Here is a 26242-nt window from a genome sequence, read left to right as displayed (position 1 = left end):
AGAAATAAATGACTTCTGGTCTGTTTGCGACTTTAGAGAAGAACCTAAGAGAGGAAAGTATGTTCAGTTTGCCATGCTGTGTGCAAACAGCATGTCAACCCATCACTCACTGCTAAATGTATATCTGTATTGAACTGTAGGAACACTTTATTGTTTTCTCTACAGGCTGTATAACTGCAGCATTGGAGCTGAAGGTTGTGCTGATCTGGCTTCAGCTTTAAGATCAAACCCCTCACATCTGACAGAACTGAATCTGGGCTGTAATAAACTAGAAGGGCCAGGATTGAAGCTGCTCTCTGATTTAAAGACAGATCTAGACTGTAAACTGCAGACACTAAAGTAAGTTGATTCTTTTTTTATTATATCTGTTTCAAATTCACCAAAGTAAATCAAATAATTGTCAGATAAAGGATTTGTTTCTAATAACCGAGTATTTATTACTGTCTGATATTTCATCTTTTTTTCCAATTAACAAACCACAAAACAGCATAATGTAATAAACATCAAGAGCTACTTTAATGCTTTCTACTGGACAAACACCAGCAGAACAACAGAGATTTGTGGACTTGCACGGACATGGGCATTGGGCAGATGACTTGACTGTCAAGTGTATATTGTACTTTAACAATACATATAAGAGTAAGAAATGCCACATGACCAATTAAATGTTTTGCTTGTGTTTGTGTTTATATACACTATACAGTATGTGATCTTTGACATGGTCTTACTCAGTCAATATTAAAGATATCAAGGTTATATTTTTACACAATGTTCTTTACATAATGTAGGATGATTTTTTGTAGAAAACAATCACAAAAAATGACCTTAGCAGTGATGGTCACATATTGCCGCTTTATGATTTCACGCAGGAGGGAGGTTGTATGTTACCCAGTCCATAACACTCCCATTTAATTTAAAGCAACACTATGTAGTTTCCATGTAAAAATGACTTACAGCTCCCCCATGTGGTTGAAAAGCGCAACAGTGCCTGGTATCAGACACTCTTCTGCAGGCAGGGGGAGGGGCGGGGCTGTGTGCTCTACCCTCCACTGCCACTTTCAGTGTGCTTGTAGCAGCTAGGAGGCTGCTCAGGTTGCAGCAACAGTATAATTTGTCCAGTTAAAAGTTGTTCTATCACTGAAATAATTTTAGAGACATTATTTAAAGGTAAAAAAACTACATAGTGTTGCTTTAACACAATGTCTATCATTTTAGAAGGACCATAAACATTTTCTGAAACAAATACTCTAGGTGTCAAACACTCTTTTATGTTGTCTTCTACCCTAGCTTCACTACTATTGCAACTTATACACAAAGCTATGTTTACATGGCTTTATGTTGTTAAGACTAAGTGTTAAATGCTCTTTTGGATTATAGTGAAAAATTAATAAATGTAAAGAAAGACGCTTTCATTGAGTTTCATGGTGCCCTTATAGTACCAGAGCCTTGTTTTACAATCCCTGTATAGGCCATGTGTAATAAAGGTTAGATGTCTGGCCCGCACTGCTGGCCAATGGAGGTTGATTTCCGCACCTGGCGGTCATCTTACCTCAGACAGCTCACTCACTCGTAGCATTTTGTTTTAATAGTGCATGTACTTTTAAATAACCACAACTTGCTCAATTTTCTACCGATTTTCAAACGGTTTGGTACAAGTGAGCAAGCTGACTGAAGTAAGATGGCCACCAGGTGATGACGTTGGAGACTCCGCCGTAAGACATCTAGCCTTTATTATACATATCTATAGGCTAGGAGCTAAAATATATATAAAAAAAAGTAATATGCTCATGTATAAACACCTAGTTATGACCTCTTTGTAATGAAGACTTTAAGCTTAAGCTTTAAGTTTATAGCATGCCTAAACTATGCAGAGGTTTCCCTACAAACAATCATAATGCATAACCATCATAGACTGAGTTGTAATATGCATTTTTTTTTGTCAAAATGTACCAGAAATGTCCTTTTAATAATCATGTATTTACTACACCCTGTTAGAGATGATGACCGAGCCACATACATAAAGGGGTTGAGAATAAGGCATATAAACATAGTCAGTGACAAAACTAAAGGATGAATCACAGTTTTTTTTAAGAACTATTTATTTTTATTCAAAAACATTTTCACTCATTCTCACCATTTGAACAAACTCAACATGCAACAAAGACAATATAATATGATTAAAATAAATAATATTTACTATTGTTTTAACTGTAGATGTCACCTTACTCAACACTTAAGAGATCCAACACCGCATGGGTTCCTTCTGTAAAAGACAAAAAAATTTAAGACTTCGCTCTCCAAAGCTTCACACAAATTTATCTTTTAATAAACTCAAATAAAAAGTGCAACAACAGCACGTATTCGGTCCATCACCCACTTTATTTTATGGTTTTATCAACTAAAGTTGCTTTGAAACAATGCAGCAACACTGTAAAACCACCATATTAATACATATGTATTCAAATGTTTGAAGATTATATAACCATGCCATGACAAGTAACACAGCAGGCCTCAAACCACCTCAAGTCTCTCTAGCAGACATCACAGGAAAGGCAAGAGTCACAATGACTAAACCTCGCTGAACAGCCTGCAGTACTGGCCATTTAGTTCAACACATAATGGCTTTGCATTGACTAAATCTTCATATGCTGAACTTACTTTCTTGCAGCAGGTCTTTATACTTTATCCAGCCAGCTCAAAAAAGTTAATGCTCTATCATCCTGAAAGAGAGATATATTTGAGTACATTACAGAAAGTGGTAGCATACACAAAACGTTTGCGTACATTTGTCACTGAGCATGGTTTTGTCCGGGGTTTCTATAACCGGGCTGTATGAGGTAGACAGCATGGCCTCAAACCACCCCAAATCCATCTAGCAGACATAAAAGGAAAGGACAGAGTCACATCAGACTCAACCTCGCTGATCAGCCTGCATTACAAACAACACACTTCACGTTCACAAACACGTTACAGTTTAAAATATTAGCAGCTTATTTTTAAAACACACAAAAAAATTATAAGCATTATCAGCAGTTAACCACGTAAACTAAAAAGTGTTTGTTTGGTAATAATAAGAAAATGTTAATTAATTAAATGGCTAACTTTATAAAGATGTAACTGTAATTCTAATAAATGAAACCGTAAAAAAAAAACATTTGAACTGGCAGACAGTGCACGTGGCCCAACGCGACCACGTGCATTGGCAAATCTTGTTTAAAATCATATAATGAAGACAAGTAAAAACACGTATGTATTTAACTCAAAACCTGTTGATTTCTTAACTGTTATATAGTTAATATTTTTTTGCAATACTTTTTTATTGCAATGAATGTAGTGTCATATTCTTACAAAAATAAATGACATTCAGACAAAAACACAATGCTCCACAAAACATATAACGTAATGTGTATCTCACCTTGAAACAAACATCGAGACCCTTATATGTGAAGCATTTTATACAGAAATAACGACACCAGACGACCTCCCTCCAGCACCTTCGACCACGAGCATCAAGAAGAGCCGGAAGTTGGGTTATCTTCCGTTTTGTGTTCTTCTTCTTCTACCCTTTTTGGCAGATCGCACAAATTTCGCGCATTACCGCCACCTATTGTGGACTCGATTCAGAGACCCAGCGTGTTCAGATCACCTGGTTAATAAAATAAAATAAAATAAAATAAAATAAAATAAAATAAAATAAAATAAAATAAAATAAAATAAAATAAAATAAAATAAAATACTGCAGTAAAGTGTGAAGATCATTGTTTTATTAAAGGGAGAGTTCACCCAAAAATGAAACTTCTATTATCATATACTCACTCTCATGTTTTTACAAACCTGCATATCTTTCTTTGTTCTGATGAACACGAAGAAAGATGTTTTTGGGAATGTTTGTAACCAAACAGATCAGAGGCCCCGCATTGACTTCTATAGTAGGATAAAAATAATATCATTGCATGATTGGTTTATGAATGTGATCGTAATCATATTTAGATAACATATAAATATGAGGTATTCTTTATATGGAGCTTTTTAATTGATTGGAAGGTTTAATTGGTAGCCCAATATAAATACTTTATTATTATAACGATTATAATCAACTAATCAAGAGCAAAATGGCAACAACAACAAAAAGATAAATTTCTGTAAATATAACATGACAGAAATCTTGTATTTAAGACTAATTGTAGATTTATACGATTTGGTAAAAATTGTTTGGGAAGTTTTATAACATTTTTGTTCCTGATATTCCCCCTTCTGCTGCAGAATAATCCTTTTTTTATCAAATGAATCCCAATCTTACTAAAAAGTTTTAAACAACACAAAAACTGACGAGTTGATTCAGATCCAGATTATTGATCTATTCCAAATTCAGAATCTCCTGGGTTATAAAAGTATAAAATATAGTTTGGTTAAACCTAACCCTGAAATTGAGTTTGTGGTTAACAGGTTAATGTTATAATTTTGCTCAATTATTATTCACATGAATGTAGATTTAAAAAAACCCACCAAGTTGCTTTGCATTCTAAAATGGGTTGCTATGGTTTATTAAACCGTTAAAATATATGTGTGACAAAAATCCTTCTTTAAAGTCGTCTTTGCAGGATAACACTTTTTATGTCTTCTTCTTCCTTTCATTTCATCTTTCAAATAGCAGATATGTATCCAGCTGATAACACTCCATTTTAATACTATCATCCATCTCCTATTCAATGTGATTTACCAACCATAATGTTTATACATTTACAAATGTAATGTTTAAAAGAACAAATAAACACACAATCCCCTATTATCCCTCCATTATCCTATCCCCTTAATGCTTCACAGATAGCCTACCTACTTTATAAGGCTAGCAGCTCCAGTGTTGTTGCACCAGTTGCTCCAGGCTGAAAATCCTCAAATCTCTGAGTTGCAGAGTCCACTGAAACCCTATACAGTACAGTATACAATTATATTTAAAGATATCTTTAAAGCTTTAAAAAATTTGCCTGTAAAGTTGTCACACTTTCATTTTTACTGTATAAACACTGTTTAACATCACCGTGCGTACTAATTTTTACAGCAGCCGCAAAAAGTAAAACAGCGCCCTCTGGTGACCGATTTAAAACTCCAGCAATAAAACAAGGAGATGTGATCGATGTAAAATCTACTGAAACATATGGAAAACTGACTTGGCATTTAAAAATTATGTCCGATAAATGCTGTAGGTTAAGGTAAACATTTGGGGTTATTTATTTAAATAAACGTTTATAAAAAGTTAACACAAAATAATTATTTTCAGTTCAAATATTAAAATATTTGCTTGTTTATTCCAAAAATATGTTGATGTTTATTTTTTAATTTGTTTAAAAATATTTAAACTGTATTTCCGTTACATTTCGTTATTTTCGACTACAGCTTCATTACTTGTTCGACTTCAACAATTCAGTACATCGACGGTGAAAAGATTTCAAACGAAAGGTCAACATGAACCCCCCTACAAATAACCCAGTAAGACGTTTCTTAAAAACATTAAATGTTAGATTATATAAGCTATATATGAATGATGATGATGTTGTTTTTGCGTGTGGTGCAATGAGTGCAAAATGTTGGTTGCACGCGCATGAAAAAACTATATCACCAGACGAAAGATAAAATATGATTAATGATTTATCTAATGAAAAACACCAAGATAAAGCTGAAAATGTTATGGAGTTGTTTTTGTTTTTATATTTAGGATGATATCAAAAGACCTTCCTCCAGTGGATCTTTGGCTAGCATCATGTGGCTTCTTGCAAGCATCTGTGCTGTCAGCGACTACATAGTTGCTGTAGTACAAACATATGTACCAATGTCACAGGTATGAATGTCAAATCATATCCAACAACCTCCGACTTAATATTAAATTACAAATGCCTATTCCTTTGAACTTGCTATTAAAACATATTTTTGTTATTCCTTTTAGGATACCCAAACTGCATTGTTAATTTGTGAACAATTTCTTTCAGTCGTCTTTTTATTTGAAACTTTGGTGAAGTGGAAAGATGACTTCAAGATTTTTTGGAGGGTAGCCTACTTTTTTTTAATTTTTACCACACATAGAAATGTATAACAGATTCCCAGCAAACACAGAACGTTCCTTTAACGTGGTTATTTTTTGGGAACCAAATAATTCTGGGAACGTTATTTTTAGGTTCTATGTTTTGCAACCATAAAATAACGTTCCCATAACGTTGCAGGGTGGTTATTTTAAAGTGACCTAAAAGATAACTTAAACAGAAAGTTCTCTAGGCCTAATGGTTATTTTTTGGTTATTTTTGTAACCATAAAATAACGTTCCCCTAACGTTAGTTTTTGGTTATTTTGGGAACCAAAGGTATTTATTTTTAAAATAACCTAAAAATAACTAATATAGAACGTTCCCATAACGATGCAGGGTATTTATTTTTAAAATAACCTAAAAATAACTTGTACAGAACGTTCTCTAATGGTTATTTTTTGGTTATTTTTGTAACCATAAAATAACGTTCCCATAACGATGCAGGGTGGCTATTTTTAAAATAACCTAAAAATAACTTATACAGAATGTTCTCTAATGGATATTGTTTGGTTATTTTTGTAACCATAAAATAACATTCCCATAAAGTTGCAGGGTGGTTATTTTTAAAATAACCTAAAAATAACGTTCTATTTCCGTAAAGAAAACTTTCCTGGCTAACCAAAAACAAACCTTAAAAAATAACGTTATGGGAACCGAAAACTAACGTTAGGGGGACGTTTTTAGATCCAAAAACTAATGTTATGAAAACGCTTTGGGAACCAAAAATTGTTAGCTGGGTTGCTTATGGGTAGTTGATAAATAAACCATAAATGTGTCATATGATGTGACATCTCATGTTATTTGTAACTCTAACATGAAGATAAATCTCTCTCAAGCTATTTGTATAGAGGGTTTTTCCTAAATGTTTGCTATTACACACCGTATGACACATTTATGGTTTATTTGTCAACTACCCATAAGCAATTTGTTGTGACATTTAGGAATCTGTTGTGACATTTCAAGTACACTTACGCTGATCCCAAACCCTGACATGATAATGTATTATATATATAATGTCTCCAGAGCTGGTTGAACGTTGCATATTTCGGGATGGTTCTTGCCCTCCTTGTGGGACGCAGGGTAACCGATCGCTATGCGTTGACTTTTGTCATGTGAGGAATAACTTTACTATGTACATAAAGAGTTGCATATAAAAAACAAAACAAGCTTGGGGTAACTTTATTTTTTTCTTTTAGTGTTCTGCGCACGACTCACATTTACAGGTTCTTGCCATTTCGTGATGATTTAGTGAAGGAAGCTCGGGCGATGATAAAAACCTTGGCGGATCATCGCATGATGTACATGTCATTTATTGTCTTTACATTGGTAGGCCTACGCGTGCACATTTACTCATGAATTATTATGTAGTGCGTTGTTTGTTGAATGGTTTGTTTGACATCGGTGTGTCTGATTTGATTTTTCTTAGGTTTATTCTGTCTGCGGAGTGCACTTGCTGAACACTTCACTTCCATCTGCGTTTGGAAGCATCCCTGCAGCGTTGTACACTTTGTCGGCCTGCATGACGCAAGATGGATGGGGAGATATTTATCAGATGTTTACTGAGTATGCAATAGCATCAACTATAGTTCAAAAAGCTTTCATCTTCAGCATTAAATCAACTAACCTCATGTTTTTCAGGGACATGGATGCAGATACATTTCTGGTGTTTTTGTACTTTGCCATCTATGTATTCTTGTGCATTTTTATGCTTCAATTCATCGAGTATATGCTGCACCAGAATTTGAAAAAAATCATGAATCCTCTCGCAGATGATGATGAGTCAAAGGTATTTCTAAAACAGTGATGTGTGGAAGCGAGAGATCAAAGCTAAAATCCACTTATTCTGCTTTTAGGTTATATTACACAAAACAGGCGGGGATTAAACGGGAATCAGCAGGGATCTGATAATATTTGGGTGTTGATCATTTACACTGCAAAATATTTAAATATGATTAACTTATACACAACTGCTTCTCTTTCATTTGCATTAAACATTTTGGGGGTGTGCTCTGTTTACATGGGCCAGTAAGCAACTACTGTACCATCCAGACAACTACACTGAAAGGCTTTAAACAACATCATTACATAGTACATGTTCTCACATGAACAAGCCAGACTCAAATATCAAGAAACATTCGAGAACATCATCCATGTTTTTTATCCAAGGTGGTAAAAGATACCAACATCACCAGGGGACATTTGAAGGACGGCTACCCAAAAGACCTGACCCGCAAAAGTTACGAGGAATTAATCTTGATCGTTGCGGAAATGAAAAAGAAGGCAGAAGAAAGTCTTCAGATTAAGGAAGAGCTAGAAAAGTAAGTTTCAATGTAAATCAATAATGAATGGTTTTCAACTACATTACAGTGGTAACTAAAGATTTTCATGGATATATGGCTATAAAATCAATGTCTTGTAGGATCTTGGAAGAGATTTCTACCTATGCAGAGACATCAGAACCATCAGGGCCTGAAGCGTCTGATACCTTTCTGCAGAGTTTCACTGAGCGTTTGGCCACTGAAGACATACTCACTGCTCTCCTTGACCTGGACAGGGTGAAGTATATCTAGATAGACATTTTCTTATATATATTTATTTAAAGACTTTTTTAAGATGTCAAATAAATCTTTGGTGTCTCCAGAGCACATATGTGAAGTTTTAGTTTGAAATACCATATAGATAATTTATTATAGCATGTTAAAATTGCCACTTTGTAGGTGTATGCAAAAATGGGTTTTGGGTGTGTCCTTTAAAATGCAAATGAGCCGATAAGGTGCGAACACTGATCACAATGATGGTGGTTTGTTAACATTGAAACTCAATTGTGCCGTGAATTATTTTCTCTCTCTCTCTTTCTCTCTGCACTAAATGGCAGTGCTGTGGTTGGATAGTGCAGATTAAGGGGTGGTATTATTATAATAAGAGCTCCTTATGACATCATAAGGAGAGCCAAATTTCAACAACCTATTTTTTCATGCGCTTGTAGAGAATGGTCAACCAAAACTAAGTTACTGGGTTGATCTTTTTCACATTTTCTAGGTTAATAGAAGCACTGGGGACCCAATCATAGCACTGAAACATGGAAAAAGTCTGATTTTCATGCCATGGCCCCTTTAAAATGTTTTTATTCTTAGGGCAAATATATGTAAAATAGTCAGACAATAACATCAGCCAGTTTCAGAAATGTAAAAAAAATAATGTATTGTGTTAAAATCTGTTTCAGGCACACGCTTCAGGCACTGGTGAAGAGTTGGAGCTCAAAATATAACTTTATTTGTTTTATTCTCGCGTTCTAATTTCTTACTTGTAAATGTAGACTTAAGTTATAGTTATATAATGATTAGTAATAATTAATTAAAGGATTTAAAAGAATAGATTAATTTTTAGTGCTGCTGGGCATATTTAATTGGGATTAATCGCATACAAAATAAAAGTGATTTTTTTGCATAATATATGTGTGTGTATTGTGTGTAATTATTATGTATATTTAACCACACACACACACACATATATATTAATTTCAGAACATTTTTATTTATATATTCATTTTTATTGTTAATTTATAATATAGAATATATAAAATATAAATAAACAAATATACACATATAAATGTTTCTTAAATACATACATGAATGTGTGTGTATTTATATATACATAATAATTACAAACAGCACACACTCATATATTATGCAAAAAAAATCACTTTTATTTTGTATGCGATTAAGCGTGATTAATCTATGCCCAGCACTATTAATTTTACAGATTTTATTTATTATAAGTTATTATAAGTTTATAATAAAAGTTAATATAAACGTGTACATAAAAATAATAAATATTTTCATATAATTGAAGCTATAATTGAAGCTCTGAAATAATTTCACAAACTCACAAAAATAGAAATTTATTTGAAAGAGGGCATAACATTTTCTCCATTTCCATGTGTGAATGTTATATTTTCAGAAAACTCCATTGTCACTGATAACCACGTGTCCAGCTTTCCCTATTGCCAGATATATGAGACAAACACAACGTAAATCAAATAATGTATTTAACACAAGTTACATAATAATATATGAGCATATTTTTGACATAACTTTAACACTCCCATTCATTAAACTGGTAAGTTTAGTTTCTGTCTTTATTTCACTCGAAGATGCTAGTATTGCATCCCAGAGTTGATGTTTGAATATGAATTATTGTGCGGTCCACTTCACAGATCTTTCATGTAATGATGCTCCATAGACTCTTAAAGGGATAGTTCACTTCACTTTAAAAAGAAAATTCTGTCATCATTTACTTCTTGTCATCATATCGTTCTAAACCTGTATTAATTTTTTTTCTGATGAACACAAAAGAAGATATTTTGAGAAATGATGTAAACAAGCAGCAGATAGTGACCATAGACTTCCATAGTAGGAAAAAATATTTGGAAGTATTGTGATAAATGACTAAGAAAATGTTTTGATAAATGATGGTAAGCACACAGTTGACGGTACCCATTAAATTCCATCATTTTTTTATTCCTACTATGGAAGTCTATGGTCACTGTGTGTTTACCATCATTTTTCAAAATATCTTCTTTTGTGTTCATCAGAAAAAACAAATTCATACAGATTTAGAACAACATAAGGACGAGTAAATGATGACAGAATTTTCATTTTAAAGTGAACTATCCCTTTAGGATTGAGGTCAGAGGATGATGGTGGACATACCTTAAGTTGTTTCTTATTTTATGCCCATATGAATTAAAATAGTGGTGCTTTTGCAGCATGTGATGGTGTATTATCCTGCACGAAAGTAAATTTATTTCAGAAGACATGATTCCTTTCATATCCCATATTGAAAAATATATATCTTCCAGATGTAATTTTGACCCCCTTAAGGGACCATAAAGGGACCAACCATTTTACTTCCCAATGTTCCAGTCCAAATTATTACTCTGCCATCTCTCCTTAATGTTACATCCTTGTTTGAATATAGTGGCTTTATTCACAAACAATCCAATACTATTCAGTGTATTATGGCATGTCAATGAATAAAACTGTTTGAAAACTTCATGTAGCTCACAGCAAATATTGTATTTTCGGAAGCTTTAGTTTGGGGTGGGGTTGAAATCCAGATTTATGTACTGAATGATCCCATATTGAGGGCTTCTTATTCCAGAGACAGCATGTTCGCTTCTTAGTAGGGGCATTTTCTTTGTTACATTTTCCTATATTTATATTTCCTAATATATTTATATGGTCAAATCCTGTACATAAATCTTATAATAGTTGAATGGTTTCTGTTTAGTTCCACCTAATAGTAATTGTTATAGGAAATAAATAGCTTTTTTAAAACCACAGTTTTTCAATATTTTACTATGTTCTTACCTGAACTTAGACGAATTAATACATACCTATCTTTTTTCAGTGTATGTGCACTTTTAATCTTTGTACAGCACCTTGTGAATGTGTTAGCATTTAGCCTAGCCCTATTAATTTATTTCAAGTAGGCTTCCCTTTAACTAAAATCAAACTAATGAAGAAACCTGTCTGAGATTGATACAGTTAGCTAAGAAGGAAATAAAACAAAGCTTATTCTTTAAAACCTGAATGTTTTTTTTAGACTGAAATCTTATTGATACACTATGTGACATGCAAAATAATTTGGAACACACTGTAGATAAGAGTAGATAGATGATAAAAGATTAAATAGACAGATACAATAAACATCAATAAAATAAGCATCAATAAGCAACAATCACAGCAAGCACATCTACAATGCATACATTTTTCCATCCTATAAGATCATTACCTCATCATACTGTGCAATATGGATCATTTAAACTTGGATACGACAAGAATGTAGAGTAGACTGTAAAATAATGACACCTATTGAATCGTAGGATGTGACGGCTGCGACACACGTCATCAGCATGCGCTACAGGTAAACAAATACCCGTAAACAGGTCATAGCAGCAATCACACTGTGCGTTGATCATGCTGGATGTCTGTAGTGAGCAACAGGGTGGACCTAAGAGAGAAACAGAAGACAGAAGACGAGAGAGAGAGAGAGAGAGAGAGAGAGAGAGAGAGAAACACAAAACACCCACAGGGGCGTAAAACTAGTAAATAAGGAAGTCAATGCCAGCAACTGGTCAATATAAGAAGTTTCAAAAGACACAGTGATCAGGTTACTTTCACAAAACTGGCTCGGCAACATTCGTTAGTGTATGGACTACATACATAGCTAGACTTCTTATAGGAGTTCGTAAGTAAGCCTCATGCATAATCTAATATGTTTGGATAAGCAGAGACAGAACATCACAGATACACTGACTAGAATTACAGCAGCATGAACATATACTGTACCTAAGCCTTATAGGGTTTCTTTATTTGAATAACCATTTGGAAAAATAATATTTGATGATACGATCACCTCAAAAAGCTTATCTGGATAAAGGAAGACAATTGAAAGGTGAGATTGTATTCTATTGATTTCTTGGATTACCTTGACGTGAAATCTGCTTTGAGGCACACTGTATTTTTTTACTTTGATTTTCAAGCTGTTGAAAACAGTTTTTATTACTTGAACATTCTTATTTCAGGAGCTTTAAGACGAAATTTGTTTTTGATGTGAAACAAGCCTAAAAAATTCAAGACATTATCAAGCCAAGATTAACACGAATACTTACTTATTCATTTACTTACTTATTCATTTAGCTGACGCTTTTATCCGAAGCGACTTACAATTGCTAGAGGTCGCACGCCTCTGGAGCAACTAGGGGTTAAGTGTCTTGCTCAGGTAGGCCTACTCATTTGTTTATGACAAGCAGATTTAGAAACGCCTCATTGAAAGAGACGGGTGACACACAGCAATAACATCGCTGTCTGTCTGAATGGGGCGTAAAGCTGTATTCAGACTAGATGTCTTCACAGGTCCGCGCTTAGATCCGAAAACCCAAGGTCTGACCCAAGACCCGATCGGGTTCGGGTCTAAAAGTTTCACATGCACCTCGGACACGGGTCGGGTACAATAATAGCGGCATCGGGTCTCGGGTAATTTAAAATGAATGTGTTTTTGATGAACGGACCCGAGAAGACCCAAACTCTCTTGCGTGTGTGCGTCAATGTCCTTTTCAAACCTCTCATCTGTTTGCCAAGAGCGCTTGCGACATTGTGTGGCTGGCGGTAGGTTAATTTTCGTTGAGACAGACATGTCAGTCAATTTTAAATGTTCATTTTAGCGGTTACCTTGGTGTCATTGTCATATAACAAAGTAAAACATATGGAGCACCTTGCCAAATTGGTTGCGAGGCCACCGCAGTTTCTTTCTGTCTGACAGCTGCGTGCGTGTCTGCAGACTGTACACACATCAGTACCGTTTACATTCGGGTCAAGTCGGGTTAAAAAATTGCCACTAGTTCGGGTCGGACTCGGGTCTAATTTTCTCGGGTTTGTCTCGGGTCGGGTCTTTATGCATGTCAGATTCGGGGATAAAGTGAATTGGGTTGCTTGGCGACTTCCGGTGATACGAGCGACAGTGATCATTGGCGACTGAATGGGCGTGTCCATTTGCACGACAAAGTTGAGAAATGTTTAACTTTATGCATATTATGAGCAACTTTCGGGAGCGACTACAAATAATAACGAAGCAGACAATATATGTCGGGCTTGTGCAGAATTCAGAATTGAATTGAGAATGACTCATAAATTCCAATTCAATTCTTGAATTTGAATTGAATTTGAATTTATGTCAAAATAAATTTCGTTCAATGAACTCGTTCAGACACAACACTGGGTAGGGCCGTGTTTGGTTAGGTGATTTCAAATATCAACACTGGCTTTCAAACATTGTGCACTCCGCCTTTAAGAGAAAAGATAAGATTTATAGGACGGATTGCTTGAGATCACGCTTGTCTTGAGGAAGATGAACCAGAAAACTCCAGTATAAAACAAAGTCATGTAACTTTTATATAATCATTGTCTGCATTTCCTATACCTGTGTATTTTTTCCAAAACATTGCTTGATGTGACATTACCTTACAATTATTCTTCTAATACACTGAATGATTTTTTCATGTTTATAGGTTCAATATTGATTATAGATAACAACTTAATTAAAAATGGCATTTCAAGTCAAGGATCCTCAGGGAAACTCAACACTTCTGCATGAGGTCTACCCAGAGCTTTACATCACAGAGGGAGGGAGTGAAAAGGTCAATGTACATGAGGTGAGACAGATTGACATATCATCCAGAAGACCAGAGACACAAGAAACATCAATCAAGTGCAAAGAAATCTTTAAATCCTTACCTGAACAAAACAAACCCATCAGAAGTGTGCTGACTAAAGGAGTCGCTGGAATTGGAAAAACATCATCTGTGCAGAAATTCATTCGGGATTGGGCTGAAGGACAGGCGAATCAGGATGTTCACTTCATATTTCCACTTCCTTTTAGAGAACTGAACTTGATCAAAGACAAGAATCTCAGTCTGATGGATCTTCTTCATCAATTCTTCACAAATACCAAAGAGCTGAGATCCACAGACCTCAATGACTACAAAGTCCTCTTCATCTTTGATGGTCTGGATGAGTGTCGGTTTGCTTTGGATTTCCCAAACAATCAAAGTTTGTTTAGTGTTACACAATCAGCATCTGTGGATGTGCTGCTGACAAACCTCATCAAGGGGAATCTGCTTCCTTCTGCTCTGATCTGGATAACCTCTCGACCAGCAGCAGCCAATCAGATTCCTTCTGAGTGTATTGACCAGGTCACTGATGTACGAGGGTTCAATGATGATCAGAAGGATGAGTATTTCAGGAAGAAAATTAATGATCAGATTCTGGCCAATGAAGTCATCACACACATCAAATCATCAAGAAGTCTGTACATCATGTCTCACATTCCAGTCTTCTGCTGGATTTCAGCCACTGTTCTAGAGAGAATGCTGAGGAAGGCAGAGAGCGCAGAGATCCCAAAGACTCTTACTCAAATGTTCACACACTTCCTAATCTTTCAAATGAAACAAAAATCTCAGAAGTATTATGGGAAATGTGAACTAGATCTTAAGGAGCTCAGAAATACCATCCAGTCACTGGGAAAGTTGGCTTTTGAACAACTGGAGAAAGGGAATCTGATCTTCTATGAGGAGGACTTGATAGAGTGTGGCATTGATGTCAGAGAAGCATCAGTGTATTCAGGAGTTTGCACCCAGATCTTCAAAGAAGAGTTTGGACTGCACCTCGGGAAGGTGTTCAGCTTTGTACATCTGAGCATTCAGGAGTTTCTTGCAGCTCTATATGTGTTTCTGCTTTTTGTACACAAAGCCACAAATCTCTTTAGTTTCTACAAGTCAACAATTAATGACTTTCTAAAGAGAGCCGTTGACAAGGCCTTACAGAGTGAAAATGGACACCTGGACCTCTTCCTCCGCTTTCTTATGGGTCTTTCATTGGAGTCCAATCAGAAAATGATACAAGACCTCTTCACACTGACAGAGAGCAGTCAGGAAATAAATGAGTACATGAAGCAAAAGATTAGAGATAATCCCAATACAGAGAAATCTATTAATCTGTTTCACTGTCTGAATGAACTGAATGATCAATCGCTAGTGCGGGAAGTACAAGAAATACGTTGGAAAAAGATTTTCAGACACAGTCGACTTAAATTGTCTCCTCCTCAGTGGTCAGCTCTGGCATTTGATTTGCTGAATTCAGGAGACAAGCTCATTGAATTTAAACTCTGGAGATATAGCAGATCTGAAAACGGTCTTCTGAATCTGCTGTGTGTGGTCAAAACATCTACAAAAGCCGAGTGAGTATTTTTTAGTGTGAAATGTTATACCCTACTGCAAAAAGTAAAAGTTACCTGGTTAACAAGATCAGTGTTGTGGGTAACGCATTACAAGTAACGTGCATTACGTAATAATATTACTTTTCTAAAGTAACGAGTAAAGTAACGCATTGTTTTTTAAATGTACACATTAATATTTGAGTTACTTTTCTAAAAAAGTAATGTAAGTTACTTTTTTAGTTTAATTAATTTGATTAAAAAATTATGTACTGAATTAAACTAAAGGTAGTCACATTATGCACTCTATACGTACACGCCAGTGTGGGAACAGCTTGAGTCAGAAACTGAGATGGCAGGCCAGAGCTCAACATTTTTGTGATTAAATATGCAATTTCTGAAAGCAGAACTTTTGGTCATAAAACACCTGCAAGGCCTGAAAGAGTTCAAGCCTCAGCCAAGAAAAAGTTACGCAAAAGTAACTAAAAAGTAACGCATTATTTTCCATGAAAAGTAACTAAGTAGTGCAATTAGTTACTTTTATGGGAGTAACTTAATATTCCAATGCATTACTATTAAAAGTAACTTTCCCCAACACTGGACAAGATAGCTTACATCAGTGGTTCTCAAACTGGGGTCCGGGGCGCCCAGGGGGGCTGCGAGATGGTGCCAGGGGGGCCCCAGTTTTATGACATTTTATAAAATACATAAATTTATCATGAATTCTGTGAAATTAAACCTAAAAAAAAATAAGGTATCACTACTTTGTATAATTTAATGTTTTGTTTAATTAAAATTTTTACAAAGTTTTAGAACTGTTTTTTTGTCATAAATTTTCTTTGGGGGGGCCGCGAAGGAATGCACCGTACACAAAGGGGACCGCACGCTGAAAAAGTTTGAGAACCACTGGCTTACATTACTCGAAACAGTAGACATGGTGTTCGCCCCAGATCTGCCTTAACTGTTAAAGGTGGTGTAAGATGGTGTCAAACCCTGACAAATGGTGCCTGGATCCACAGGGACATTTATGGAATGCTACAGTCTACATGCACAAAGTGTCTGAAACTGGTCTCGTTTGGTGTCAGATTAAGTGTTTCAATGCATGTGGTCTAATAGGTTTATTAATATTACAACAGAAATCAATGTTAAAGTTTAAAAATAAAAGTAATCAAACTTCACTCAATGCGGGGAGACACCCCCCAGCTTAAACCTGTCCACCAATCACCCTCTGTATGCATATTAGGCAACACCCTGAGTTTACAACAAGCTTTGTTCTCTTTGGATATTTAAGGAAAGTTTGTAAATGGGTCGGGTGGGATTTTCTACATTCAGAAAGGAACCCCCATGATGCTGTCTTGACACAGCATCATGTATTTTAAATTTATTTTGAGGAATCTGTAATCATCATCCTTACTAGGTATGCAGTGGTTTTTCGTTTGATTGTTTTGTATTTGAATTAAAATGTAAATTGGCATCTGAATTATGTTCATTTTCAGTCGGTCACTACGACGTCACGTTGTGACCGACGAATTGGGAACTCGCTTAGAGAGACCAATCTGCTTCGATAACTACTATTTGCATAATGCTGGCGCTGCCCCGCCAGGTGCGTATATAATGCTGCATTTACACAAACCGCGGTAGAGGCGTGAAGCACGAGAGATTTCAATGTTAAGTCAATGTGAAGGCGCGTTGACGCGCGTCAGGAGGTCCCGTGGCGCGGAAGAGGCGTTCGGTGCGCGAAATGCGCGATTTGAGCGTTGTGCGCGGTACGCGCGAATGTGCTTTTTGTGCATTTTGCAGTTCACGCGAATTTGCGGCTGACGCCCGAGTTGAAAAATTTGAACTTTGGCGGAATTTCGCGCCGCGTTAACCAATCAGGAACCTGCTTGCTGCTGTGGTGGCAGCCCTGCCCGGAGTCACTCATTCAACCAACGCTTCGCTTGATATTGTCCTAAGCAGTCACCCGGAGCTATACGACACAAGTTCTTAATTCTATAGGAGACAGGAATAAAAAGGACCTCGCTTACAAGAGTGTCAGTAAGGACATCGGGCAACCTGGTAAGTTGTAATACACATTTCACTTTTGAGTCACATGACGTTTATCGACCCGGCTGTTTATTTTAACCTATGGTAAGGTTACCACATACAAACCGGTCACTCTCTCGATAAATGCACAATCAACATCAGTCATCTTGAAAACAGACAACCGCATAGCACTTGCCCCTCCCACAAGAAGCGGAGTTTGCCTCTGACGCGCGTCAAATGCTTGCTTTTTCAAAGTGTTCATGCGGCAAACTAGGCGCGGTAGATGCGATTTTGACGCCCAAAACGCGATTGGTGTAAACTCAGCATAAGCCGCAGCTGCAGAATATGAAAAAAGCTTTTTAGGTTCGAAAGCCGGCATTATCTGCTACTGAGAAGCTACTTGCTCTTCTGGGAACGGTTGCTGAAGTTGGTTGACAAGCAGTACTAACACAGCAGACGCTCGCAGTTTTCCACTGCTCTGCATAATTTTTTTTTGAGTTTAGTGTGTGCGTTGCCTTTCCCTGTGCGCATCATCAGCTGAGCACCTATAGAGTGATTTCCCTAAAGGAGTAATACTGAGAGCTTTGTGTCTTGTAAAAGACAGCCACTCTCTCGTATATTCGGAGATCAGCGTCCTTTTCAGGATAGCTTTTCGTCCGTGCGATCTTGGATGCGAGAAGTATAGGGGCTCCAGAGACGGTCATGAGCACTGTCTTCGTGCTTGGGCATCGAGCACTCCGAGGCTGCGTTCGTGGAGGGTTTTTGTTCTCTCTGTGAGAGCATAACCCTCTTCGATTGCGGTGGAGACTGAAGAGTCGTGTTCTACGATTTCTGCCGAATCCATTGGACCTCCTTCTGGTCCAGTCACTTCAGCAGCATCAGAGAGAAGCCCCCTTTCCCTCCGAGGCGGAATTCGACCCGGAGATTGCGGCCGTGCCCGCTCGTGCAGCGAAAGCGGTAGGGTTGGAGGGGTTAACCCCCCTCCTCCTGAACCAGCCCGTCTGCATGATTGGTACTTCGGAGCTGCTCTGGCTTCTCGGTCCTCACCTCCTGCGCCTTTCTTTCCCGACAGCACAAAGAGCTGACTCAAACATGGATTCGCGGCCATCTACCGCCATTCAGCCTTCACCCCTCACCTCCCCCGCTGCCATGGCTCCGTTGCAGGTCTTTAGAGATCTGCACGAGGGAGGCCGCAACCCTCGGTCGTGCGATGTCCACCACAGTGGTCCACGAAATGCCACCTTTGGCTGTGTCTGGCTGACACGACGAACGCAGACAAGAACAACTTCCTGAATGCTCCTGTCTCACAGACCGGCCTCTTTGGCGAGTCCGGGGAGTCATTCAGCTCCGCGGCGCAACTGAGGCGATCTCCTAGGTCGTGCCCCGGCGGAAGAGAGCTGCCCTGGTCCACCAATGCCAGCTCCTCAGTCTGCCTCTCACTGAGGGCGTTCTGCGGCAGCAACCTTGGTTCCCCCTCCTTGGACCTAATTTCTGCAGCGCAGGGGAACCCCGCCCGCTCAGCCGTTTCTTGTGACAATCGGGAGTTTAAGTGGCCCCGAGACGGGCGACCCGGAGTTGGAGAGAATCACTCTTCAGGAGACGGTGATTCACTCCTTTACATTGTTGTTCCACCGGCTGTCTAGCCGGTACCCACATAACCACACATAAGAGTGCATTCCTCTTCGCTCTCCAGGTCTCCTGAGGATCGAGAGAGTCGTGAGCGGGCACACACCAGCTCACCCTCCTCCTCCTCTATCGCCAGCGGGTGTTTTTCGGAGTCTGCGCTCTCCGTGCAGGAGACCAGACGACCATCACCCTCACCGGAGTCTGCGCTCTCCGCTCAGGAGACCAGATGACCGTCACCCTCAGCGGGCTCAGGTCAGTGTCACACACACACACACACACACACACACACACTGTAGATGTTTGTGCTCACAAGGCAAACGCACTGGCAGTCACACCTGCCCCGCTCAGCTGCCCCACCGCGGGTACTTCGGTAGTGCCGTTAATTCTCCTCGTACGGTCCCTGGGTGCTTTGCTTCAGTCCCCAGCCCATCTCGTTGGGTTTTACACACGATCCGCCTTGGTTATGAAATACAATTTACAGGCACACCCCAAAATTCTCGGGCATTCGTTTCACTACAGTGAAAGCGTCCGATGCACATGTACTGCGTGCAGAAGTCGATGTCCTGCTGGCGAAGGACGTATCGAGCCGGTCCCTCATACCGAGATGATGATAGGGTTTTTCCAGCCTTATCTCATAGTACCCAAAATACGCGGTGGATTACGACCGATCTTGATTTACGCGCCCGGCTCTCCAAATGAGATCCTTCAGGATGATAACGCCGAAGCACGTATTTCAATATTCAGATCGGTTTGCAGCCTTAGACCTGTAAGACGTGTACTTCATGTGTCCATCCCCTCTTGCCACAGGCTGTTTCTTGCTCTGCGTTCTTGGGGAGGGCATATCAATACTAAGTACCACCATTCGAGCTGTCTCTCTCTCCCCGTGTCTCCATGAAAGTTTGGGAGACGGCGTTAAAACCCCTGAGAGAGAGCGGCGTTTGCATTCTGCTTATATTTACGTCGGCTTATAATAGCACATTCTCGGCAGACGCTGCGCGAACACAGAGACTTAAAGGTATAGCGGAAGATTTTCGTTTTCCGGGTGGATCACCTCTGTTATTGGTCATCCCAGATGTCAATCATTCTGATTATATGTTGACGTATAACCGTCGTACGTGCTCGCCTCTCGGTTCGCTTTCTGCACATGCGCACTTTCACGTGTATGTGTGTTGTGCTACGGTTTCAACCATTCATTGAAGCTCGCGTTCTCGCTGTGTTTTTTTTTCAAAATGTCTGAGGGTCGCAAGAGAAAAAGTGTCTACGAATTGTATGACAAGAAGAGAAAGGACTATAAAGAAAGAAACAAGACCAGACTGTTTATGGGAGACTATTTCACACGCTGGCTGCTGGTGTGAGCTAAAAGGACAGGTTGGGCTTCCGACGCGAAGTTTCTACAGGAAAGGTACATTTTGTCATGCTATTTGGAGAAATCCATTTAAAATCACTGCTAGTAAAGTTGATGTAAGTTATGATTAGCAATGCTAGCCCTGGCACGAGTCACAAACCGCACAGACACGGTAAACATGCTGACAGCAACTTGTAAACAGAGCGAAAAGAAGAACTAGGCTCCTGCATGCTCTCTCTCTCTCTCTCTCTCTCTCTCTCTCTCTCTCTCTCTCTCTCTCTGTATCTCTCTGTCTCGTGCACGCGTTTAACAGGCGTTCCCTCTCGGGAGGAGGTAGAGAGTTTCGTGTGCATTTTTTAAAAAATACGGAGGGGCGGTTCTTTTAAGTAATTCGGGAAAATCTTCCGCTATACCTTTAATGCTTTGGCATCTTGCTCGTTTAAGTCTTCAGGTCAACTGGGAATAGAGCAAACTTTGCCCTGTGCAGAGGATCTTTTTTCTTGGTGGGTAACTAGACTCGATCGATTTATCGGCGTGTTAACAGAAGCTGCGCATCCAGCCAATTCTGACTGCTCCATATGAGAGCGCTTCAGCGTCGGCTTTACGATCGAGTCCCGAGGAGAGCGTGGCGCACTGGCATACACCGTGTAACCATTACACCTGCGTGTCGTTTCAATTTCACCCCGTGGTCAGACCCAGCATTTCTGAGGGCAAGATATGCCCCTAAGACAGCTCTCCTGGCATTCTGTAGCACAAATGATGCCCCCAGCACAGGGTGAGCAGCCACGTATGACGGGCTTGCAGTCTCAGGGGTGTGCATAGCACCCCAACTGCCGCGAGCGGTGGGCTGTATATCTGGGACTCGTACGCTCCGCTATGGAGCTGCGAGGGACGGATGTATTAGTCGGCACTGACAACATTGCAACTGTTGCGTTTATCAACCGTCAAGGTGGTTTTGCGCTCTAGTCACCTGTCGCATCTCGCTTGTCATCTCCTCCTTTGTAGTCAAAAGCATCTGAGGTCCCTTCGTGCCATTTACATTCCGGGTTCGCTCAACACAACGGCAGACACGCTTTCCCGAGCTGCGCGCCCTGGCGAATGGCGCCTCCACCCCCAGATGGTTCAGCTAATTTGGAATAAGTTCAGTCGTGCGCAGATAGATCTGTTTGCGTCGCCGGACAATACCCATTGTCGTCTGTTTTATTCACTAACCGAGGGCAGCCTCGGCGTGGATGCGCTGGCACACAGCTGGCCGCTGGGGATGCGCAAATATGCGTTCCCTCCAGTGAGCTTAATTGCACAGTCAGGACGAGGAGAGCCTTCTACTGGTCGCGCCTTACTGGACGACCAGGAATCGGTTCCAGAACTGATGCCCCTCTCGACAGCCCCTCCCTGAGTTTTTGTTTATGAAAACTCTGACCCTGCTAGCTTTGGCCTCCGTGATAAGAGTAGGGGACCTACACGCATTCTACATCGACGATTCGTGCCTTCAGTTTGGTCCTGCTGTCTTGAGCGTAACACTTAGACCCAGGCCAGGCTACGTGCCCAAAGTTCCCACCACTCCCTTCAGAGATCAGGTGGTGAGCTTGCCGCTGCCCCCAGAGGAGGCAGACCCAACCATGGCTTTGTTGTGCCTCGTACGTGCACTGAGACTCTACGTGGTTCGCACGCAAAGCCTCAGGACCTCAGACCAGCTCTTTGTCTGTTATGGTGGTCAGCAGAGAGGGAAAGCTGTCACTAAGCAGAGGATGTCTCTTTGGATAGTTGATACTATCGCCATTGCTTATAATCTGCAGGGCATTCCTTGTCCATTTAATTTGAGAGCGCACTCCACTAGGAGTGTTGCCTCATCTTGGGCTCTCGCTCGTGGTTCCTCGCTAACAGACATCTGCAGAGCTGCTGGTTGGGCGACACCTAATACGTTCATTAGATTTTACAGTGTTCGTATCGAGCCTGTCTCCTCTCGTGTTCTTTCCTCATCAAGGGGAGCACGGAGAACACACTTGCACGTCGGCTTGCAGCCTCCGACTGGTGCTTCACAATAAGTGTCAGTATGGAAGGCCATTAGGACAAAAATGCGTAATGGTTTGAATTGTCCTTCTCTCGCTGCCTTGGCAGCTGATGATGCGGAGTATTGGCTGTCAGCCTCTCACTAGCTGTATCCTCGCGAACATATGTGTTGGGCTCGGGCATCCACATTGCGTCCCCTGAGAGGGGTTCCTTTGTGAGTATTCTCCGTGGGGTTAATCCTACCAGCCCACGTTTCCCTCAGCAAAGCACTGCTTTGCTTACACAGCCATGGCTGTCCATTCTCAACTACGGTTGTCTTTCGCCCAAAATTAGCCCTTAAAGGGGCGGTGGCTTCCACAGCGTTCCTATCCTATCAGATAGGGCGCTTCCCAGTCGCTGGCACTACTGTGGGGTTAAAGGAACATCTAGTGCCCGGCCTTCTGCCTTAATCCTATTTCTCCATCTCTTTAAGTGGAATCGGAGGGCTTTTTGCAGACACTGGAAGAGGTCAGCTCCAGTGGCATTTTGGAAGGGATTCCCAATTCGTCGGTCACGACTTGACATCGTAATCATCGCGAAAAGAAGCTAATTTTGTATTCTGCAGCTGCGGCTTATATACGCACCTGGCGGGGCGTCGCCAGCATTATGCAAATACCTCAATGCCAAGTTCATTGGCGTTTTAGTAGTTATTGAAGCAGGTTGGTCTCTCTAAGCGAGTTCCCAATTCATCGGTCATGACGTGACGTCTCCGTTCCCTTCCTTTAGGGAACGAGGGTTACATCTGTAACCGAGACGCTTTTCCTACTTGGTTAATAAATTGTTACATTTGCATTCAGTCTAATTTGCTCTGTATTATTAACTTTTTAAAGTTACTATACAGTATTATCAGAGGTGTAAAGTACTTGAGTAAATGTACTTCGTTACTGTACTTAAGTATTTTTTGGGCTACTTTGTACTTGTACTGAGTATCAAAAATATAGGCAACTTTTACTCTCTACTCAATTACATTTTTGATTGGGTATTTGTACTCTTTACTCCACTACATTTGAAATGACACTTAACGTTACTCGCTACATTGTTTATTCGTCAAATAAAAACGAGACGAAAGTGTCAGAGGGTGATGATGGATAGAATCTGTGGTCGCGAGGTTACACGCACACACACAACTGAGGGACTTCATTTGGCGCTGCGCAGAGCAATCGTATGAAATCAAAGTTCTGCGAGAGAGAATCAAATGCATATGGAGAAGTCTGGTCTCGCGGTACTTTGATGTCAAACGCTGAATGGCTTGCGTTGAGCCACCGTAGCGGGACATCTGCGTGCTGCGTATGTCGTAAACTGTAGAGAAAAGTTCGCGTCTGGTCTGAGAGAAGAGATAAAGAGCAAACACATGGATGCATATCACATTTGCTTCAGTCAAGGGACCCTTTGTTAAACATGTGATGCTACAATCAAAACAAAAGTGATGTGCGATTGCAGGAGGGTCATCCCGCAACTCAAAGGCAAGCACAAATGTTTATATAGTCTGATGCTACTTTATCAGCTAACCTGAGCTGGTACATAACTTGATATAACTTACTATATAAGCCAAAATAAACCAGCGAGGTCCTGTAATGATTGCCCGAGTAACTTAAGTACATTATAAGATTGATAATAAGGATATCCTTTGTCACCATAAATCTTTGATCAGGATTAATACATGCCTAATAAAATGTTTTAATTTTCAGTCTTAGTGGCTGTAATCTCGGAGTGAAAGGCTGTTCAGCTCTGACCTCGGTTCTCAAACTCCTCAAATCTTAGAGATCTGAACCTGAGTGACAACAATCTGTGGGATTCAGGAGTGAAGCTGCTTTCTGCTGGATTGAAAAACCCTCAGTGTAAAATTGAAATATTACAGTAAGAAATTATTAAATCATTATTCAAAGAGAATGATTTTTTGTGTCCCTTTTATTAGGGGTCCTCACCACAGGCTTCTGAGGTGCTGCGATAAATCACTCTGCCCAAGTAGCAGTGCTTCCCCTTCTGAAAAATTCGGTTAAAAGATGGCTGTGTCTCATATGACTTTGTTATTTGTAAACGCTGTGACTATACAGATTATAACATATAAATAGGAAAATGTTGGCGTTATTTTGACACTTATTGGGAGCCATTTACTTCCAGTATGTGCTAAGCTAGGAAAATATAATACAATGTATAATACAAAAATATGTATGGACTTATTTAACTCTGATGCTGCGTTCCCACCAGCTGCGGTAGAGGCATCAAGCACGAGGGATTTCAATGTTAGGTCAATGTGAAGACGTGTTGACGCGCATACGGAGGTCTCGCGGCGCGAATGAGGCGTGTAGCACGGCAGACGCAAACGCGCAAGTTGAAAAATTTGAACTTTGGCAGAAAAACGTGCTGCGTTAACCAATCAAGAGCTTGCTCTAGTAGTGACGTGATAACAGGAAGCGAGCGGAGTTGCAGAAGCCCCTCCAATGACACGAATTTCGGCGTGAAAGTGTCTTGATGACTAGAATTTCACGCACAAATGAAGCGAGTAAACTCGAACTGTTCAAGCGGCAAACTAGGTGCGGTACACGCGAATTTGACGCCTCAAATGCGGCTGGTGTGAACCCATGGTAAGGGATACAGTGAATAAGCTAAATTCCCCAAAAGTTGCCATGTTCCTTTAAACAGTGTTAATAAGTCAGAATGCATGAAACAGTTTTAAACCCCCCCCCCCCCTTAATATAAACAGCGAGCATAATTGGATGTACATTAAACTATTTATATCTTTTGAGCGTCTGCACTAGTGTTGGGCGATATGCCCCCATAGTAAGATCGTCCTATCGTCAGCCTGTGAGATCGCCGCTAAACAGTAGTATCCGGAGGTGGGGCAATAGTTTTTTACTTATTTGTAAATTTTTTACTCATTTATGAGTAAGCCACTTGATTGGTGGACAAAAAAGAAGTTGATTTACGCTAAGGGTATGCCATTAATTCGAGCACATCATTAACCCTCATAAGACCCTATTTTCCTGTATACATTATAGTCCCTTGGGGGTAAAAATGACCCCAGAGATTAAAAGAGTGATTACAAAAAATATATACGTTTTTAATTCTACAAATAATATATAATTTTTTTCATTGTTAATCCTAGCCTGGGTGCCAGCCCATCTTAGCCCCGCCCACAAGATTTTGTAAACGGGAAGATGGGTCTGGGGTTTCTCCGTTGAGGAGCTACTATTTTAGAACAAATGCTGGTCGAACCAATCAAATTGTCAGGGCGGGCTTTATACGATGAAGAACAGATAATCAACAGTAACGTAATGAACCACGTCACCAAAGAGCGCGTGTGTTGAATGGCTGCCGCTGTAGAGTTCAGATGTGTGGATTCTGAC

The 26242-nt window shown here is 39.7% G+C and overlaps 2 protein-coding genes, 1 long non-coding RNA gene and 1 other non-coding gene across 5 annotated transcripts in view; 2 read left to right on the top strand and 2 right to left on the bottom strand.

Annotated features, from left to right (window-relative positions):
- LOC129455091 (uncharacterized) overlaps window positions 1-26242 on the top strand; it is a 49498-nt gene that overhangs the window by 11153 nt on the left and 12103 nt on the right. Inside the window, 5 exon segments of the mRNA XM_073858717.1 lie at window positions 166-339; window positions 2474-2552; window positions 14166-15874; window positions 24584-24634; window positions 24636-24752. Coding sequence (XP_073714818.1) covers window positions 166-339; window positions 2474-2552; window positions 14166-15874; window positions 24584-24634; window positions 24636-24752 — 2130 coding nt within the window.
- Window positions 321-10204, top strand: LOC141351441 (cation channel sperm-associated protein 4-like). 2 transcript variants are annotated; one of them, XM_073858163.1, is made up of 10 exons: window positions 321-339; window positions 5714-5836; window positions 5942-6043; window positions 7100-7188; window positions 7273-7402; window positions 7503-7639; window positions 7715-7862; window positions 8243-8394; window positions 8496-8631; window positions 9300-10204. In XM_073858163.1, exons 2-10 carry the CDS (start codon window positions 5759-5761, stop codon window positions 9342-9344), a joined length of 1017 nt encoding a protein of 338 aa, XP_073714264.1. In that variant the 5' UTR covers window positions 321-339; window positions 5714-5758; the 3' UTR covers window positions 9345-10204. The 2 variants fall into 2 exon arrangements, with proteins under 2 accessions (XP_073714264.1, XP_073714263.1); XM_073858162.1 differs by lacking the exon at window positions 321-339 and adding an exon at window positions 5356-5487.
- LOC129455096 (uncharacterized) lies at window positions 1890-3652 on the bottom strand. Its single transcript, XR_012359698.1, has 3 exons — window positions 3416-3652; window positions 2659-2872; window positions 1890-2263 (listed from the first exon to the last, which is right to left on the bottom strand). It is a non-coding gene; the product is annotated as an uncharacterized lncRNA (long non-coding RNA).
- Window positions 2803-2935, bottom strand: LOC129412718 (small nucleolar RNA SNORA9). Its single transcript, XR_008633821.1, has one exon. It is a non-coding gene; the product is annotated as a small nucleolar RNA SNORA9 (small nucleolar RNA).

Source organism: Misgurnus anguillicaudatus, chromosome 20 (assembly GCF_027580225.2).
Source record: "Misgurnus anguillicaudatus chromosome 20, ASM2758022v2, whole genome shotgun sequence".
NCBI classification, from domain to species: Eukaryota; Metazoa; Chordata; class Actinopteri; order Cypriniformes; family Cobitidae; genus Misgurnus; species Misgurnus anguillicaudatus.
The sequence above is the reverse complement of the archived record's forward strand: the minus strand, read 5'-3'. Positions and strand labels throughout refer to the sequence as shown.